Below are 20,040 nucleotides of genomic sequence, written 5' to 3'. Positions count from 1 at the left end.
TTAGCAATGCCCCAGAGGAGGAGTACTCTTACAGCAACACTCACACAAATTATCTGGCATATGTGACAATATATGATATGATACATCAGTAGGCCTGGCTTTTCCTCCTCTGCTTATGGTTAAAATCATCACAGGCAAATGCATCAAAAACACACGATGCTGCCCAGGATTGATTTGCAGCGGTGCATTTCCATGCTTGGGAAATACCATCTCGGTGGATTAAAAGGCAAAGATCCAGTCATTCAGGTTTTATGAGCCATTTCTAAGAGTTAGGTGAGAAACAAACTGCAAATCCCTTTCCTTATTTTAACTGGAAATTTTAATCTGCAGCTTCCGTTCTTATAACGTACAGAGAAATGGTTAAGTAAATAATGAGAAGTGAAAAGTTCTCCTCCTTGTGTTACCAACAGATGGCAAAGCTACCCATAAGGGCATCCTCTGGTTTCACAAGGCAAGGCCAGATTTAAAAACCTCCTCTGTAAGTTTGAGACCACCACAATTCTGCAAGCAAATTAGAAAATTGCACATGCAGCATCGGTTTAGGTACAGAATTAGCTGCTGCTTCATGCAGGGGTGCTGCTTGTGTGCTGTCTTACCATAAGGCTGCGAACGTCAGCCAGAAGGGATTTGTAGACACACGAAAACCTCAGCAGATAAAGCCTACACATGTGCTCTTGATCCAGCTTAAAGATAGTAAAATGCCAAGTGACCAAAGATTTCACATGGCTAAACATTCACAGCGTCTCAGGAGCTTAATTTATGCATTCCCCGGGGAATTGCACTTTCACTTTGCTAAATTGCCTGCATATTTGCTTTTTTCTGATGGCAGATTAGGAACCCTGCATTTCCTTAAACCACCAGCTTTTGGCCGGGACACCCACGCCCACCCTGGAGCCCTGCCAGCCCGCACTCCTCGCAGGCAGGGCTGGAGCGCCGCGGTGCAGCGCGATCCTCCGCGAGCGAGCCCAGGCAGCGGCTGCGGGCAACGCTCGGCTGCTTGCCATCAGCCCAGGCCCAGGCCAGCGGCAGTGCGGTGGGGAGGAAGAAAGTTTTGGCAAGTGCCTGCCCCTCTGAGCACAAGCGAGCCCCAGGGCTTAGCTTGTGTCTCTTTGTTGAATCTCCTTATGATAACTTTGTGAAAAGCACAAACCTGAAAGCCCAGAGGAAAGTCGCTCTCCCCGCAGCGAGCTGTGGCAGCATTCGCTTCCTTGGCACCAGAGAGGGTTTGAGGAGCTCTGCCTGCATGCAGAAATTGAGATCTGATCCACCAAAAACCCTGAAGTCACTCAGAGTGCTCCATTTAACATGCCCAGCTGTAAGGGGAACTGTGGATTTATTTATTTTGTTAAGGCCAGGAAAACAAATAAAGCCTGGGTAGCAAAGGATGCTCTTCTAAGGCAGACCCAGCTCCTGAGCCCTGAAGCCACGTGTGCTCAGAAGCAGGCTGCATGTGTGCACCACACCGAGCCCCCAGGGAAGGCTCCTGTGCAGGGCTGGGTTACACGAGTGGCTCCTTCGTGCAGTGTAATCACTGCTGCACACAGCTGGGGGAAGGTACGAGACACCAGCAACCCCAGACCCCAAATCAGCCCCGTTCCCCTCTTTGGGGCACACTCACACAGGGATGTCTGCCCTGTGACGTGCTGAGGCCACTGGTAAGATCTAGTCCATGCAATCAACAGTGACCAACAGCACAGGACACAAAACATCTGATTCAGATGTCATTTTTCTGGAGCCTGTTGCTGAGTTAATCAGCACTAATCAGCACCAACAACAGGTGAAACCTTATCACCTGGGAGGTGGCAGCAATAATCCAAAGAGAGCACTGAATGAGGTGGTGGCACACGAGCAGAGTTGTATTTCTGCTGCTTGTGATTTAATGAGGAAATCCTGAACACTTCTTGGTACTTGCTGCTACCAAAGAGAGCTGAATGTCTCAGCACCTCTTCGAAATTGGCTTCCATCCAAATACCCAAATCCACATCGCTAATAACTAACTCTGGGTTGCAATGTGCATGTCATCATAGATCTACTAATTGCAGGACAAAAAGACTGCAAAGCATCTAGCTAGATGATGAGTGTTTTCTGACTTCAATGGGAAGGAAAAAGATTTCAGAGGTTCCAGGAACAGGCAGCATAATCTGGATGAGTATTTTGATGCTACATGCAGTTTCAGTAAAACAAATATGGTCTAAACCTGACAGTCAAACTAATGCAAAGCCCTAAAGAAAATAGGGATCTAGCTTCTATCACAAAACATAGGCAGCTTCTTTGCTTTTCTAAGGATAAGCAAGAAAAGAATCAAGGAATTCACTTTACAGGCAATGTAGTTGTGGCAACACTATAATCACCCCAGCAAAGAAATCATGTTCAGAAATCTACATCAATTTCAGGGTTTAAATGGGCATGAAATGAATAAGCTATTAATTTCCTGCACAAAAAAAAGGCATGCCAGCTCTGTATCTCTGGCACTGCAAACACGTATAAACACATTACAAGTCTCAGGACAAGTGGCATTTCTCCTAGAGCCTCAGCTTCCAGCGTCACGCCATGGTAACATGAAATCCCTTGCTGGTGCCATTCATCAACACCACAGAACCCTCTGTGAGGACAGCCTCATCCCTCCAGGTGGTAGTGCGATGTTTCTACAGAGGACAAGGAGATCGGAGGGCCAGAGATGAGCACCAGGCCAGCAGTGGGGAAGAGGCCAGCCCTGCACACAGCTCAGCCCCGTGTGCCCACCTCCTGGCTCAGGGACATTCACGGCCACACGTGTGCCCGCAGTGCCTCCTCTTTGCAAAGGAAAGCTGGAAGTGCAGGAGGCTCTGGCGCAGGAGCACACTGCCTGCTCAATGGGGTTTTGCTTCAGTGACCCACAGTTCAGCTTGGGAATCTTGACCCAAACCAGGGCCAGCTGGTACAAACAGGGACAGCAGCTGGGAGGAATCCACGCTCGGTTCCAGTGCAAAGCAACCTCACTTGCCTGAGCACAGCAAACATGATAAGCTCTAGCAAGAAACCTCTCTGTCTATAGGGAAGAAGTGGCCCAATAGGGGAAGGCTTGAATAGAGGGAGAAAGGAGAGACGGATTAACTCAAAGAGATTCACCATTTCAGAATTCCATGCGCAGACTTCATGCAACAGGCAGCAGTACTAGCAATACTCTGAGTCCTGCAGCTTCGACTTTCTCTCCCTAGAATCATGGCTAGACACCATTCCCTCCCCCTCCACCCCCCTGGATGAATAATAATTCTTATTTCCTCTCTGCTGTTTTACAGCTAGGGCTTTGTTAAGAGCACACCATCTAGCTGGGCTTTGCCTATAACTTCTGTGTAATTATAGCACCAGCCCACCAGCGTTCTTTGCTACTACGTAGTAGTTTGCAATTGCCATGTAGGCAGTTAGGGTCTCGCAGGGAGATGATTACTGTACTGCAGCTGAGGTCTTCCCTCACGTTTATGGTACGTATCACCCTGAAGTACAGAATTCAGTATTCGGATATAAAAGCCTTAGCTCTGAGATGCTTGACTCTCACATTGCTGCAGTGTTACAGCACATTTGCTAAATTCAAATCAAGGCTTAAAATTAATGCAGATGCTGTTGCTGAAAAACACAGAGCAGATTTTTTGCTCAGACATTTGAGTCTTTCAGCTTTGAGTTGGTTTCCAGCACTAAATACAGTGAGATGTTATTTCTGTGGATTTTCCTTTTATATAAGCTTCTTAAAATTGCATTTCCTTCCATTGCCCATTTATTTTGCTAATTTTCAAAATCAGACAGAATTCCTTGGCATGTACAACCTTCCAAAACTGTGTTGCAAAGAACACTACCAATAAAAAAGCAACATTCTTAACAAACATTTTCTGTTTATTCTTAAAAGAAAGCATTGGTCTTGTATATTTGATGTCTGATATTTTGTGTACCACTCAGATAAGCTGTTCTTTAGAGACTGCCCTTCTTCTGTCCTTTCCTTGTTAAATTGCATTTGCCCATGACCCATGAACACTGCTCCCACTTGGAAAGGTCACTGCCCTCAGAGACAAACATATACATAACTAAACAGTCAGTCTCTGAGCACACACTCTTGAAGAGAAATCTTTTCCATGAGGCAGAAATGTACAATGCTCATGTTAGCACTAAATAAATAACATGGACCTTTTTTTCAGTGTTGTGCAAGCTCTTAAATATGTGCCATAAATATAACAGGAAATGGGGTTTGGTTTGTACTCTGAAGATTACTGTGCTCATGTATTAAAAAATAATAAATCATTATTCTTCATCCATTTTCACTGTAAAGCAACCTGCCTGCATGGATCCTGAAGGACCTTGCACACAAAGCCCCAGCCTGTAGCCATTTCTGTACCAGCTGAGAATTAAGAGAGAATCTCCATTTGCTGAACAGAAACTGAAGCATATAAGGATGTTGCAGAGCTCTCAGCACGCAGTTAGGGCAAGGTTTTCGGGGATTCCAATATCTAACAGCAGCAGAACAGCTGCTTGCTAAAGATCATTTGAGAATCTGACCCTGAGGGCCTGCCTCACGTTGCCTGCAGTGCACCCAGGATGGGATCCAACGGGGCTTACGAAAAGCTAAACCAGGAAAAAGCTGCAAAGCTGCGGACAGCAACATAAAACGCCTCACTTCCATTAAGCAGGACATCTTGCTCCTGGTGGTTTTGTGGGAGCTGCACGGCTCCATCCTACCTCCTTCATCTTCTCAAAAAGAGCCAGAAAACACATCTAGACGTTGCACATACCCCCACGGAAACACAGCTGCAGGGTTTACCGGCATTTTCACGTAGCTATCGCCGGCCAAACACGCAGGCTGCGGCGCATAAGCAGAAGGACGGCCGTGCCGGTACGGCGGCGAACGGAGCGAGGCAGGTCCGCGGGCAGGGCAGAGGCCGGCGGCAGCGCAGGACGAGCGCTCGCTCCCGGGAGCTGCCGGCCCCGCTCGCCCCCTCCCCTCCCCACCTCACCGGGCTGCGCCGCGCCCACGAAGGGGGGCAGACACCCACGGGGAGGGGAAGCAGCGCCCACGGGGGGGGGGACAGTGCCCACCCCCAGCCACCCCGCATCCCCCCCCGGGGGGTGCAGCCGCGGGGAGGGGGCGGCGGGGAGGGGCCGGTGCCCCCCAGCGCCGCCGTTACCTCCAGGCGCGGGCGGGGGGCGCGGTGCAGGCGCAGGCGCTGCCCTCCATTCATAAAAGCAAACCGCAGCGGGCCACGGCCGTGCCCGGCCGCCGCGAGCGCCTCGCCGGCCCCATTCATAAAAGGGAGGCGAGCATGCGCGCTGGCGCCCCGGTGCCCACCCATTCATAGAGCCGCGAGGCCGCGCGTGCGCAGAGGGGCGCGCTGCCCTCCCATTCATAAAATAGCCATTTTCCCAGGCAGCGGCTGTTGCGGCACGGCGGCGGAGCGGGGCAGCCGCTGACAGCGGCGCTCGCAGGTCCCTGCCGCGGGCCCCGGCCGGGCGATGGTGCTGGGCGCGCTGCTGCCGGTAGGTGCGCGCCCCGCGGGGGCTCGGCTGGGTTGGGCTGGGCTTGGACGGGGCTGGACGAGGCGGGCAGCTCCCCGAGCGGCTCCCCGAGGGGAAGCCGTGCGCCCCGGCTGCGTGCGATCGCCTGTCCCCTTGCTGCAAGGCGCTCGGGAGCGCGTTTCGCGCGGTGACTTCTCCGGCAGCAGTTATCCGCGGCCGTGCGGAGTAGTAGATGGCTGCTGGTGCCTCGCAACCTAGAGGAGACTTGGCGTTCTGAGGAAATCTCCGGCTTCCTCCAGAATTCGCGTTTGTGCGCCTGTAATTCTTATTTATGCCTCTCTTCTACGTCCTTTCAACATCTGCATTTGATGTACGTATATGGCAGGCAGGTTTTGCCACACTTGCGTCGGGATTATTTGCAGGGCTTTTATAACAGAGCGAGGCTCCTCTTTCTGCTGGAGGGATGTCTTCTTCTTCCTCCGCAAGGGATCAGAAACGTATGGTCACCTGGGCTGACAAAGAAGAACTGGGTATTTCTTTCTTTGGAATAAGAACGCCGATTTTACATATTTTCTCTCTTTTCCAAAGCCATACGTCTTGCTAGTGTCAAGTAGTTCTGAGCTGTCTCCATAATAGGACACTTCAGAGATCAGCCACTGGTGTGTCAGATCTTTCCTGCACGACCTTTGCTCTTTAGCATTTTATTTCATACATCTGTCTTTTTTTTTTAATTTTTTTTTTGATGTTTTTGGCCTTACTGCTTTATTCCATCACTGTTCTGTTCCCTGTCTTGCTGTACACTTGGTTGCTTCAGTTTTAAATCTGGATGGATTATATATTTTAAAGGCTAGTAGCAATAAAAATGTATGTCTAGAATAATTTCATAAAGATATATGAAATACATTATATAGAGAGGGAAAAACCTGTCTTGGTTGCTCTTCTCTCCCAACTGCGTAGCAAAGATAAGCCAGGATTTTATTTTCTGGTACCAGTCCTGGCGTCACAGGAGAAAGACAAGCCTAGAGACGACATGTTCTGAAAATTCATTATCAGAAGGGGAATGGAAAAAACAGACAGGGGCATATAAAAGGCACAAAGGTCTTAGAGGAAAGCAGGGCTGGAAATGCAGACCTTGGAAATGGCAGTGCAAATGAATATCAGCATTAATCAGCAGGAGGAAAAGGCTTCACGCTTTTTCCTGAAGTGACCAAGAGATGGGTTTGATTTCTTTATTTAAATCCCTTATAAATCCAACTTTTTCTTTAAAGGGTGTAAGAGAGGAAAGCAGAACAAAATGAAAAACATCTCTGATTAATCCAGACTAGAAAAGGCATGTTCTAGATTCTTTAAAACTTCTTCAGCTGCTCCCTTTCTTCCAAACCATGCAAAGGGTACAATATGTCAGAAAATCAGCTTAGGAATTGTTGTTTAATTAAGTAAAGAAAAACCCAGCTTTCCCAATATTAAGACTTCCTCCCTCTCTCTTTATTTTGGGTTGAAGAATAAAGCTACAATTTGTGCACTGAATCACAATGATCTTGATGACTAGCTTCCCCCTTCTCCATATAAAAATGAATGATAGCAGGAGGAGGGGTTGTTCTCAGTTATTGGAACCCCACTGGGGATGTCTCATTGATAAATGTGCCATTTTCCATGGGCTACTGTGTTTCTGTTGCTAGAAGGGACTCTATATTGGTATTATAAAATTAAAAGGACTATTTCTGAATACTGCAGTCCTTTTGAAATTCTCTGTGAGGTATGTGCAGGGGAGAAATTATTTGTTCTCCTCCTGAAACAGCAAAACAAAAGCTGTTTTCATGGAATCATGACTAATTTCCAGATCATACTGGGAAATGCTACATCTCAAAAAGCAATCTCCCCACCACCACCTCACAAATAAAATTGTAATCGGACTTCAGTGAAATGAAATTTACCACCCTTGCAATACTACAGCAATAATTAATTCACAGTTCTGATAGTTTTCCAAATACTAACTGTAAAAGCAAAAAGTTCATTAGTCATATTGCTGTACAGCTTTCCAAATTCCGCCCAGTACTTACAATTGCCTTTTTAGAGGCAAAGTCACACAATGTTGTTTGTTTATTCTTTTTAAATCCAATACGACATATTTCCGTCAGATAATGTAAAATCTTTCTAATATGATCATCATTTAGTACCATTAGCTTAATAGATTATATCTGAGCTTAGTTTTCTGGCCTTAAAATAAATGTTCTTATCCAGTAAAAGGCCTTGACTAAGAAATTTGAGTCCCTAGAGATCTGAATGTTCATGGGCCAAAATGTGCTTTATTCACTCACACCGTAGGAACAGCCTTTAGCTGGACAGAGACAGCTTCTTGGAAGTCAACGGGTCTCATTTCCCAGCTTCTGAATTTCCAAGCTCTGGCAAGAATTTAGTGTCTCATTTTAAAAATGGCAGGTTTCCCTAATAAGCTTTCTATTTTTTTTTCCTTATTACTTGTAGAGAAAATTCTAGCTTTTCTTAGATAGATAAGGCTGATAAGGAGGGAAACAAAAAGAATCAACACAAATATTTTTTATTAGTAACGCACTTCATGGAAAGGAGCTTTTTCCTTTCTTTTTTTCTTTTCTTTTTTTTTTTTAAAAAAAAAAAAAAGAAAAAAATAATCACAGCTTAACTCAAAATTCAGACAGCCTAACTGAGTCTTAATGAACTCCAACATTATATATTATTCTTAATCACACATTTAAAATGTGCTTACGGAGAGGCCTCCTCCAACTCACAGCGTAGTCACCCTTCGTTAAAAGCTTTTATTGAACCTTCTGACTTCAGGCAGCAGCAGTGTGTCCCTTGTCACTGCTGGGAGGTCTGGGCAAGAAGATGGCCTCAATGCCATGCAAAGGCAGCAGCAGACTTTGTCCCCTCACCAGCAGCCCCTTGGCTGGGACGAGGACCATCCCTCGCCGTGTGGCCTCCCTGGGGACTCGCCCAGGCCAGGCTCAGCCGGTCCCACCCCCACTGGTCTGCCAGGCCCTGCAGATCCCCCATTGCCAGTCCTCCTTGCTGTCAAGGATAGCTCTGGGGCCAGATGTCCTGGCTCTGCTGTCGGCACATCCAAGGCGTTTCTCCCTTCCCCACCTAGCTTCAGCCAGGGGCTGGGGACTGGAGAGCCGATGGGGACAGGAGGCATCTCTGCTGCCCAAAAGCCCTGCATGCAGCTGGGATAAACTCTTTCAAGACAAGTTTTTTCTAGACTGTATAACCAAACCATGACAGAAGAGAGCAAATACAGTCATGGTTGTTACAAAAGCAGCGATAAATTAGAAGAACGACTATTTTACATGGCTTACCACCGACTCTGAGTGGTGCCAACTTGCATAGGCCTTGGAATATGTGGCCTCCCTTGACACTACACTGCTTGAAGTATGTTCATTTCAGTTATGATAGCTTCTTTGTATTCTGATATATCTATAAAGATATTGTTGCTTTTTTGATTTTCTTCCTTTTGCCCCATTGCCTCAGAAATTCATGCGTCCTGTGGAGCAAAGAAAATGAGCACATTTCTACAGCACATTTACTGCTACCATTACTACAAATATTTTAATCTTAATTAGGTGACTGTGACTTCTCCCTGAGAAGGGAATTCAGCTTTTGTGTGGATGATAGCAGGTTTAGGACCATCACGGTAGCCAAGAGGAGGTGCGATGCAGCTGGCAGGTGACAAGACTCCAAGAGCTCTGGTGTCTCCTCACCATCACCGAGCAAAGCAAAGCTGCAGGTGGGCAGCCCTGGCCTTACCACGGCCCCTGCAAGGCTCTCCCTGACATCACCAGGATTTGGCCTCATTTCTCTGGGGCAGTTTCTCCATCCCTACATCACAAAAGGTTGCGATGCTTCACTCTGGAAAATCCTTGGAAAATAGCAATACGATTTCTTCTTGAAAAGTCAGGTTTGTTTTACTATGCTGAAAATGCTTCCCTAGCTACGGCAAGGAAGCAGAAGGCTCTCTGGGTGCTGTTATCATCCCCCCGCTGTTGGCAGGACAAGGTGTCCCCAGGGCTCTGGGCAGTGCTGCACAGACCCTGCGGGCTCAGCTGCTCCCAGCCATACCGGACACAGGTCCAGGCTCAGAGAGGGGCAGGAGCTGTGGTACAAAGGTGCACGGGACAACCCGGTGCCAGCAATCCCAGTACAAATCCTGGTTTGGCGAGGCGAAGAGCTCTTCTGTGCCGCTGGTGCCAACTGGATGCAACGGCAGGGACAGGCTGCATGTGAGGGGCTGTTAGGGCTTAAATGCATCAGAAAGAAGTAAAGTGCCCCGATTTGGTACTTGCAGCTTATGAAGTACAGGAATTTTCAGTTGCTGCACTACTTCTCTGAACATAATGATGGTCTCCCTGTTAGCATATAGACCCCAAGCAGCACGTTTGGCCTTTCTTTCCTCTGAGACTTAAGGCCGAGTTCAGGTGCAGGCACACCAGCATCTGCTTGGTGAGCGTTTCTGCAGCTTTCAGAGGTGGCTGGGGCTGAACTGGGATGCTCTGCACGTGGTACTGGCTGGGCAGGACATGAGGCATGGCATCAGGCTGTCCCATTTTCCTGCTGACTTCGGTTGGCTGGGGGCACTGGGGATGTTTCAGGATCAAACCGGTGCCTTCCAGGGCGCAGTTTAGTGGGATTGCTTCCATGCAGGACCTAATTCTGGACACCAGAGTCCCTTATTGTCATTATTTGTTACTGCACACATCTAGAGAGCTGTTAAACATATGAGAGAGAACATATTAAAACTAGTAACTAATAGGTAATAGAAACAGTTATGAATATTATGCATGTCTGCACTCATTAAATATTTAATCCAAGGTCCATTTTATTTTTCAGTAGCTGGAAGACAAGTTATTCGACTCCACTTTGAGAATAAAACACTAGAACCTTATTGCTTTCAACTGCAGAAATTGTTCTGAAGACATTAATGTGCATGAGCTTTCCTGTGGGTTTATATGGCTTTCTCACTGAATTGCCCACAAGGATGTAGCTTTCTATAAAAATTATATAGGCAAGTCCAAAATCCTATTAAAACGTAAGATCATTTCTGGTTTAACTTCATTTGACTAAAGAAACTCACAAAACTTTTGAGTCTGAAAAAAAACCCAAACACTTTAAAATAACAGTTGGTTTCCTACAAGTTTAGGGTTTGTAATTATCTTGTATAATAGTAATTTTAAATTGGCAATACCTAGATGAGGAGATGAAACAAACTACAGCACATTTATGGACTTGAGTCTTTGAGTCTGACACAGCTCCCTTGGAAGGGAATATATTTTGACTTCAAAATTGTATGTGGTGAGCAGCCATACAGTCCCCGGATGGCATGGGGGAAGAGAAATTTTCTCTACATGGGATTCTGTTGACATTTCTGCTTTGAAAAGAGCTTCATTGTTTCACCTGCCTCTAAAGAATGAATAAATCCCAATGCAAGAACATACTCATGAGTTTTCCTTCCTATTGACTACGTTCAGAAAATTGCCTGTACAATTGCACCCAGTGAATTTGTGCCCATGTTAATGCTATAATATTGTAATTACTGATGATCAAAGATTAAGCTGTTTCATTTACAAGTACTGTGTATGGCACTTTTTTCCTCAGAATTAAAATGCAATTTTCAGTTGGACTGAATTAGTACAGTGTGTTACAAAGGCGTTACAAAAAGTTTCATAGCTTTTGTGGAGGTACGGTGCTTAAGCATCTCAAGCCTCCTATTCCACTTTATTTCTTCTCCTATTTTTCTTTTTGTTTGCCTCAATCTACAGTTGTAAATGGCACATCTCATTATATTAAATCTGTTCAATCTGAGCAATTAATTCAGTATCTGCAAGCAGTGCCCAACTGACACTGCCAGAAGGAGCAGAGCTGTTCACAATGCTGGCTTCACAAAACCCAGGCCTGCCTTACCCCAGCAGGTGAGCCTGAGCAGAACCCTTCATCCTTCAGGGCTCTGGCATTTGCAGCTTGTCTCTGGTACCCAGCCCCTTCCCAGTCAGCCTGGGGGCTTCACCAGGCAGCTTCAGGGCCTTGCCTAAGGGGAAGAGAATGGGGAAGGCAGGAGAGCACCCTTCTTCAAGGTCTGAAGTTGTGCCGGGTCACCCCGACCACCATTTGGACTGGAGATGTGGCTGCAAACCAAGGCACCAAAGTCAGTGCACGGCAGCGTCACCCTGGCTGACAGGCAGCTGCGTGCGGGATGGGCTGCCAGCAGGGAGGTGAGGAAGGGCACCATGTCCATGTCTGGAACAGGAGCGAGTGCACATCATCCCTCCTGGCTCCCCAGGAGGATCCTGCATCCTTCTGTCTCCCAGCGAGCTGACTGCCTTTCAGAGGATGGCTCGATGTGTTGTTCGGCCATCCTGGAACTGTTTCAGACTGGTTGCAGCTGCGTTTCCCCCCTGGGGAGCACAATAACCAAAAAAGGCCAAGTTCTGACATCTCTGGTGTCTTCCAGGGAAGTCATCAGGATGCGTGAATGCACCATGGCAGGCGCACCTCAGCCTGCAAGAATTTGTGGGAGCAGTCTGCCTCTTGACTTGCTCCCGCTCCAGCACAAGTCCTGAACCTGAGAGCTTTGTGGGATCCCTCTGCCCTGCTAGGAGAGAAGGGCCCACTCCTGCCGCACAAACACAGCGCCCCTTGCCCTTCGCTGTGGCTCAGGTTTCTCACAGGTCAGCCTGCTGAAGGCTCTCAGTGAGGTTGACTGATGCCTGCCACGAAACCCAAAATCCTCCTTTTCATGGGATGCAGACATCAAGCTTAAAGCAGAGACAGCTCAGGGAAAGACATGCGTAAGGCATGTGCCAGGGGAAGCACACAGATGCAAAAACCCAAAGCAAATGCCCCATAAATTACCGTCATTGTTCTCATCAGGCAGATCCCAGCAGGGCAGAGCCTCCCCGTAGAACCAACAGCACCCGGCTCACGCCTGAGTTCAGCACTGGAGATGTTTGTCCTGGATCTGTCACCAGCAATCTCACTGCGCCACTGAAACTTCCAGCGACAAAACCATCAGCAGCAATGGAGAAAATTGGAAAATTCCATAAATATCAGAAATTTACCTTGCTTAAGCGTAGCTCACAAAGTGCAAGCGGTTAACTGGAAAGGCTCTGCTGGGGAGTGAGAAGGCAGGGCAGAAGCTAAGGGACCAAAACCTGGCGGGGTGCGAACCTGCGGTGTTTTGAAGGTGATCTGCAGGAAGGGACATTGTCTGGAGCAGGGGTCTGGGAACGGGGACAGCTGGGGCTTATCTGGCTCCAGAGGTTTTACCCGAGGAAATCTTGTGCCCAAATATCTGTGGGGTCTGCCCCTGCCTTAACATCTCCCTTCACTGGTTGCAGCAGGAATTTGGGCTCTGGTTGCAGTGTCGGTGCTCCATTGCCCATGCTCTGCAGCATGAGTTGTCCTGTTAGAAGGACATCCTGAAGCAGTATGATAATGAAAAAAGACAATGAATAATTTTCAACATTAACTAACCTAAAGTGAGGTTCTTAGTCCAGGGTTCATCTCCTTCCTGTGATAATTAACTCTGAAATCCTGATTAGCATTATCTCAGTTAAGCCCTCTTTTAACGTATGCCTGCATATGGCCACGTCTGAGCACCGAGCACTGCCAGGTTTGGGGATTTTAGGGGTCGCATGCTTACTACCTGTGGCTATGATCTTCCTTTGGGTTAGCCCAATGACCCGACTCCAATGTGTTGCCATCACCAGCCAGGGCCATTGCTGACCGTGCGGCCCCAGGGCTGATGGAAAACCGCCCTGAGCCGCTGCTGCTGCTGTGCTCCCACCCCAGGCAGAGCCCCCGAGCACTGCAGGGCACCTCTACTGCCCCACCAAGGGCCAGAGCTGCTGTCTGGGGAAAATCAGCATCAGGTCAGAGGCGGCGGACACTGCCTTGGGGGTAAACAGCTCTGCTCAGCGCTGGCACACGGTGCCTTAAAGTAATGATCTGTGGATCCAGCCTGAACCTACTGCAAAGGCACCAAACTCCAGAGACTTGATAGCAAGTGAGGCTGAATTGGGACCAGAGCACGGAGCCACATGCCAGAGGTTATTTACAAGTTACGGAGCAGTAAGGCAGCAGCGGTGCCAGGGACAGAAAGGCCAGACAGACGGACGGGCATGTCACCCCTTCAGCATGCCACCATTTCCTTCTGCTGCCTCCCAGCTGACACCAGCTCTGCTGCACTGTCTCTCAGCAGCCAGAACAGCTGCCTCTCTCCTTGGGAGAAAAAAAACAGCTGTGAGATCGAAGTCTTCCTACAAACATAACACCTAGCCAATACAGAATGAACTATTTTGCTAAGCTCTGACTTTCAGCATTTTGTTGGTTTTTTTTTTTTTGTCATGACACTGGATCCTGATGTACAAAAGAAACCTGCTTTCTTTTTCTGCTCTGCATGCCCCACAGTTGTCAGGATCATTGCTTATTTTCACTTCTCAAATGCAGTAATTAGGAAATGGATGCTTTAAGAACTCTTATTTCTAGAGCCAGGGTGTCAATGAGCTATGAATAATGAAATAAAATAAAAAAAATTTGGATGAATGACTAAGACCCAGCAGAGAATTTTAACTAGTGAAGAGTACCAGCATCAGGACTGCCCGACAATAATCACCATTACTGATAGATAAAGCCCTTGTTTCTGCTCGGCTTGTGCAGCACGGTGGGCAGGACATGATGATGGTGCCCCAGAGGAGGCTTGGGCTGTGCTGACCACGGCTCTGGCCCCCAGGTTCCCCCCCGAGCTCCGTCTCCTATCGATCTCAGAGGAACTGGCAGATTTTCAGCCCCTCAAATGCCAAGCACTCTGTCACAGCAACAATTTACAAATCCAACAGTGGACTCTAGTAACATTTTTAAGTGGGCAAAAGTGTACTTCTCTTTCTCCTTCCAAAAATGCATAATTAGCTCATGCTCCAGTTTCTGTAGCTGTGTTAAAGTTGTGGGGATATGCTCATATAGGAGCAGCACATATGTTTACTCTCACGCACACATTTCTCATGTGTGACTTTAATTGTTGTAATCAGATGCAGTTTTAGCCTGACTTTTTTCAGTCTGCTGTAATATTAAAATCTTTCATGCTGTTGGAAAAGGTTAATTTATTTGCCTGAACACAAAGAACTGGAAATGTCTTCAGCAGTTCCCTGTTTCCTTTTTCTTGATACCAGAAGCTTTTCCCCTCCTGCAACTTGCTCTGAAGCTGTACTCACCACTTCTTTATACTGATCTCCAACATTATATTATTTATGAATAAAGGTCACTCAGCAAGGAAATGGCACATCTACGAGAAAACAATGTGCACTTTCTAAATTTGAACCAAGTAGTTTCCGTTCTTTGATTTAAGTTTAGTTACTTCCTGTGGTTTCTTGTCCTACGCTGCTGTTGAATCTTTGGATCTACTCCAGTATAAATTGCACTCTTTCAATGAAACTAGAAACTGCAGCAATAGATGGCTTAGCCAGCACAGCCAGTAAACAGCACTTAAACTAAATATTAGTCCACTTAGCGTGTTGAAGGAGGGAGCCTAATTACCTGCGTGAGGTGACATATCACCTCCCGAGAGCCAGTCTGACCTGTGTGTGCGCTCTCCCCGTAATCCATCCCCATCCGCTCTCACGCTGCCTTGCGAGCAGACAAGCTGCTAAGCGAGAACTTCCACCTCCCGCAGGAGGGCTGAAAGCAGGCTTTTAAACCAACAGCTCCCGATGGAGACGGGACACTTCCTTGCCGAAGCCAAGCCATCCTCCCACAGGCAGATTCAGGCGCTGGGTTAGCAAGGACAAGTGTTTTGTCCCACTCTCTGAAGTGTTTTTGTGCCAGGCCAACGCTCCTGAAGGTCACCCTTTTGCTTCACAGTGGAGAACAAGATCAATCGGGGAAAATCCCCAGACCTCAGATAAGTCATTTTGGGTATTGTGCTGACAAACAGGCACATATTTATACGCACTGGTAACCCTGAGGTGTGCTCTCCATCAGTAGAAGTGATAACCAAGCACTTTGAGAGCATGCAGTAACGGTACCCCTACCGAGGCTGGAGCTTTTTATGGCCAAGGTTAGGGAGAGGAAAGCAGCAGCAGTGAAAGCAATGCACTTTGTACCTGGCCAAGTGCTCCAACTCCCTTTGCCACAAGCTGTAGTCTTGATAAGAGCTTCTGCGTGATAACCAGCCACTGCAGTGAGCCCTGCTTGGGCTGGGTTGCAGACTACCTCAATAACGATGCGCTCTCTCTCTCCCCTGCCCCTGTTCTGTCTCTTCTCTTCCCCCCAGGACACTGACAAGCAGATTTCTCACCAGTAATCAGGCTGCTTCATCAATGGAGCCCCGGATTCCCCACAACATCACCGTTGTCCCCAATTCTGTGATGGTCCAGCCCTTGCTGGACAGTCGGATCCCCTATGGGAGGCTGCAGCACCCGCTCACCATCCTGCCCATTGACCAAATGAAGACAACCCACATAGAGAACGACTACACCGACAACCCCACCGCTTCCCAGCTGGCAGCCCAGAAGCGCCCCCGGGGCCCCCATGAACTGGTCCTGACCAACCCGCACCTGCAGCGGTGCGAGCAGGACGTCACCCACCCCTGGATCTCGTTCAGCGGGCGCCCCAGCTCCATCAGCAGCAGCAGCAGCACGTCTTCAGACCAAAGGCTCTTGGACCACATGGCCCCGGTGCCCGTGGCGGAGCAGTCCTCGCCCCGAGCGGTTCGCATTCAGCCCAAGGCGATTAACTGCAAACCCCTGGACCTGAAGGGGCCCGTGTCTCAGGAACTGGACAAGCACTTTCTCCTGTGCGAAGCCTGTGGGAAATGCAAGTGCAAGGAGTGCGCCCTGCCCCGGACTCTGCCGTCCTGCTGGGTGTGCAACCAAGAGTGCCTCTGCTCGGCACAGAACCTGGTCAACTACTCCACCTGCATGTGTCTCGTCAAGGGCGTCTTCTACCACTGCACCAACGAGGATGACGAGGGCACGTGCGCCGACCACCCCTGCTCCTGCTCCCACTCCAACTGCTGCGCCCGCTGGTCCTTCATGAGCGCCCTCTCCCTGGTGCTGCCCTGCTTGCTCTGCTACCTGCCCGCCACCGGCTGCGTCAAGCTGTCCCAGCGCTGCTACGACCAAGTGAGCCGGCCCGGATGCAGATGCAAAAACACAAACAGTGTCATTTGCAAGGCGCTGCCGGAGAGCAAAGCCAGCAGGCCAGAGAAACCTTTTTGATAATTTGGGAAGATGGGAGGGGGGGGACGTGCCCCGCAGGTGGAGCTCTGTCTTTTTCGTAACCTGTGTTCTGAGGATAACGTCAGCCTTTTGCCTTCAGAGAAAGCAGAAGCAACTATTTCCACAAACTGAAGCACTTTGGGTCATTCAGGGTTTTGGAACCGGTCAGAATCTAACTAGATGGGGCCAAAGGAGGAATCTCAACTGTTTGGAGTGAAGGCTGAAAACCCACATCCATCACACAAAGCCCAGCTGCTTACCAACTCCCGGTTCGGCCGGCCGGCTGCCCCCCTGCCTGCACACCACAGGAACCATGAACTGCTCACTGGGCAGGCTCCAGCACAAGCAATACCATTCCTATCCACAGAGAGCTGCACTGGGTTCACCTTCAGGGTGGGGCTCCTGTTTTCACTCCCTCTCACACCTCCAATTTGCTACCAGCAGCCTGCTGAGGGTGGCGGCTTCGCTCCCGCCTCCCCTCTCCCCACCTGCTCGCCGTTAGGAGGGGCAGCTGCACACCGTGAGTTTCCCAAAGCTTTCTGTGTCCCTCAGAGGGTTGGAGCCAGAAGTCAACACGCAGTTTGTTTGTGCAAGGGGCTCATAATGTTTCAGCACGTTGCTCTGCTTGGTGCCCACCAGCCCACGTGCTCGGGGGCTGTCCAAGCAGAAGGCCGGCGGGGCTCTGCGCATCGTGCCAACATCGTGCTGCTCTGCCCGTCAGTGAGCTGCAGCAGCAGGCTCTGGCCAGTGGAATATTGATCGTAACCAACACTACAAACCTCCTGCGAAAGGTTTTCCTTCAGATCCCATCCACCACGTGTGCTTGCTCCCCAGCTGCTGGAGCGAGGGCGATGTCAGCGTAATCCGTGGAGTTGAGCTGTTCAGTGTTGGTTTGTTTCTCTGAAGCCCTCGAGCGACGTTAAGATGTCACATAAACCTAAGTGTAGGATACACGTAGATGTATTTTTATAAGGATATCAACCCAGTACCTCCTCTCCTGGAACAAGCTCTTCTTTGCTCATTAAATATTAAGATTTTTTTTCATCCTGGGGAAGAATGGCACCTGCTTGAATTACATCCCATTCCCCCATTTCTATTGCTGCTGTTCTACTTTTGCCTCCTCTGTACAAAAGTGTCTTTTAAAGTGTAGAGAATGCTTTTAATGTTTGTTTTAGTGTTAACAAATGCTAGGGAAAGCCAGGGGAGGGAAGGGAGCGTATTTAAGGAATTTGCCCATGGTCTTCAGTAAGTGAAAATCATCGGCTCTGTGCACTCGTCCTAGGGCCTGTTCTGCACTCCCCGAAGATGCAGTAACCCTTTGCTCTTGACAACTCCAAGGTGCTAAATACAAATATTTGTCCAAACATGCAACACTGTAATAAGTAGGTAGGTACTTGTTGCATGCTGAAAACTGATCTAGTCTCTCTTTTCTCTTTTTCTTTATTTTTTTTTTTTTAACTAGAGGAAATTTCCTCAGTAAATGCACAGCAGTGACAGTGAAATGTCATCTCTAATTAGCAAAGCAATAGGCAGAGCTCATGTAGCACTTCCAGGAATCCCATTTGCTTGGTTGCAATACAGTTGCTGCGTAGGGGTTGGCAGGAGCGCACTGATGGGACTTCTGGTGTCTTTTGTTTTAAGAATTAATTTACCCTGGATGACTTGGGGTTTAGTTAAGTTTAATTGTAGATATTTATTGAATGGGAAATTTAAAAAAAAAAAAAAAAAAAGTTTTATATTTATAACGTGCTAGCTTGTGTATGATAAATCCTAGGAAAAGGGATACGACGGCTGTTAGCAGATACCAATTCCTATGGTTTATCCCTGTGCTGAACATATGGCGACACCAGAAAGAAGGAAGCAGGTGGGGATCAGGGGTTGTACATATTATCTTGCACAAACGAGAAGGGAAAAGGGAAAAGGAAAACCAGCCCCCAGTTAGCTGAACTGTTGGTTGAATGTATAAGGTATGCGTATTTAAGAAGAGAAATCACTTTCCGAAGACACAATCAGGCCAGAAAACGCAGCAGGAGAGGAAGCTGCCTGAAGCCCTCCTCGACTGGCGGTGTACACAGTACCCAAACGGCCTCCACCTTCAGCTTCGTGCCATTTCGACCCTCTGTCCTCGCCTATTCGGGGGGGATCCGTACCGAAAATCGGCGACAGCAAACCCCTCCGTGTAGACGCATGGTTCCTGCAAGCAAACGCAACGTCGGAGCGGTCGCCCCCATGCCGGCCTGCGGGCGTGCACGCGCGCCGCCTCCCGCTGCTGTGCCCTTCCTTGTACATAGCTGTAAACTATTTCTCTGTTGGTTTCTTTTCCTGTATAAATCCTGCTATGATGTAAGCCCATCACTTGCTGGCGGACCGTAGCGCGTTAGTGGATGTGTTAGAGCAGTGGTAAATGTAGCAGAGTGACTCCCCGACCCTCGGGCTCCCCGCACCGTGGGGCAGCTCGGGGGTGGCAGGAGCTGGCTGGCGCTGCCCCCCCTGCCCCGGGGCCGGGGGGCTTTATTTCGCCTTTATTTCCCTCCCTGCGCCCATCCCAATGCCCCCTCTCCCCTTGAAGGTACTTGGGTCTCCTGCCACCCCGAGACATCCCGCGGGCGCAGACACGGGGGCACTCGGAGCCACGCCAGCGGCTCCGCCAAGCTGACGAACAGCTTCTAATTAACACCGAACCCCTCCTCGAGGATCGCTGCCCCGGGCCGTGGCTGCATGAGGCCCCCACAGCTCGGTCCTGGAGGCGAGGGCTGGGTGCAGCCTCTGAGCGCTGCCCACGCACGCAAGCAAAGACCCAGAGCATGAAGCAGATGCTCCAGAGAGCTGGCGGCCAGCAGCGGGGCTTCAGGTGGCTCTTTGCAGCACCATGTGTACCAGGAGCAGCCCCCAAATCCCCTCCGAGCTCCCCGGGCACCGGCGTTCCCCCTCGGGGCAGCCCGCACCCCGCCGCAGTGCCGGGGGCTCCCTCTCCCCTCCCCACGCTGATAAACCCCCCCCCCGTTGTCACCCCCACCACATGTGCACCCTGAAAAGTTACCACAGAAGGTTTTCTTTGTATAGAATATTTATTTTGAAGCTCTATTTTAATAGTATTTATTTTAGAAAGTCTACTATTGTAAGAGTTCTTCTGTTTGTGAAGAAAAACAAGTACTGATGAATGTACTGATCTAGAAATTATATATATATATAAATATATATTGTTAAATATATCAATGGCTGTTGTGGTTTTCTATTAAAAAAAATATCCCAACGAATATTTATAGCGATTCTTCTAAGAATACAAGCAGGGAGCAGCCCCAGAGCAGTCGTTTGATAGCAC

General features: G+C 48.8%; 1 protein-coding gene across 1 annotated transcript; it reads left to right on the top strand.

Annotated features, from left to right (window-relative positions):
* The first annotated feature begins 5,422 nt into the window (after window positions 1–5,422).
* Window positions 5,423–19,710, top strand: SPRY4 (sprouty RTK signaling antagonist 4). Its single transcript, XM_082771995.1, has 2 exons — window positions 5,423–5,499; window positions 15,773–19,710. Exon 2 carries the CDS (start codon window positions 15,819–15,821, stop codon window positions 16,716–16,718), a length of 900 nt encoding a protein of 299 aa, XP_082628121.1. The 5' UTR covers window positions 5,423–5,499; window positions 15,773–15,818; the 3' UTR covers window positions 16,719–19,710.
* Window positions 19,711–20,040: the final 330 nt, after the last annotated feature.

This window comes from Aythya marila (assembly GCF_965140915.1).
Source record: "Aythya marila genome assembly, chromosome: 14".
Taxonomy (NCBI): domain Eukaryota; kingdom Metazoa; phylum Chordata; class Aves; order Anseriformes; family Anatidae; genus Aythya; species Aythya marila.
Note: the sequence above shows the minus strand (reverse complement) of the source record. Positions and strands in the feature narration are given on the sequence as shown.

What these genes read in the sequence shown, in the direction of transcription:
- SPRY4 (XM_082771995.1), top strand. Translation starts at nt 15,819, where the DNA reads ATGGAGCCCCGGATTCCCCACAACATCACCGTTGTCCCCAATTCTGTG.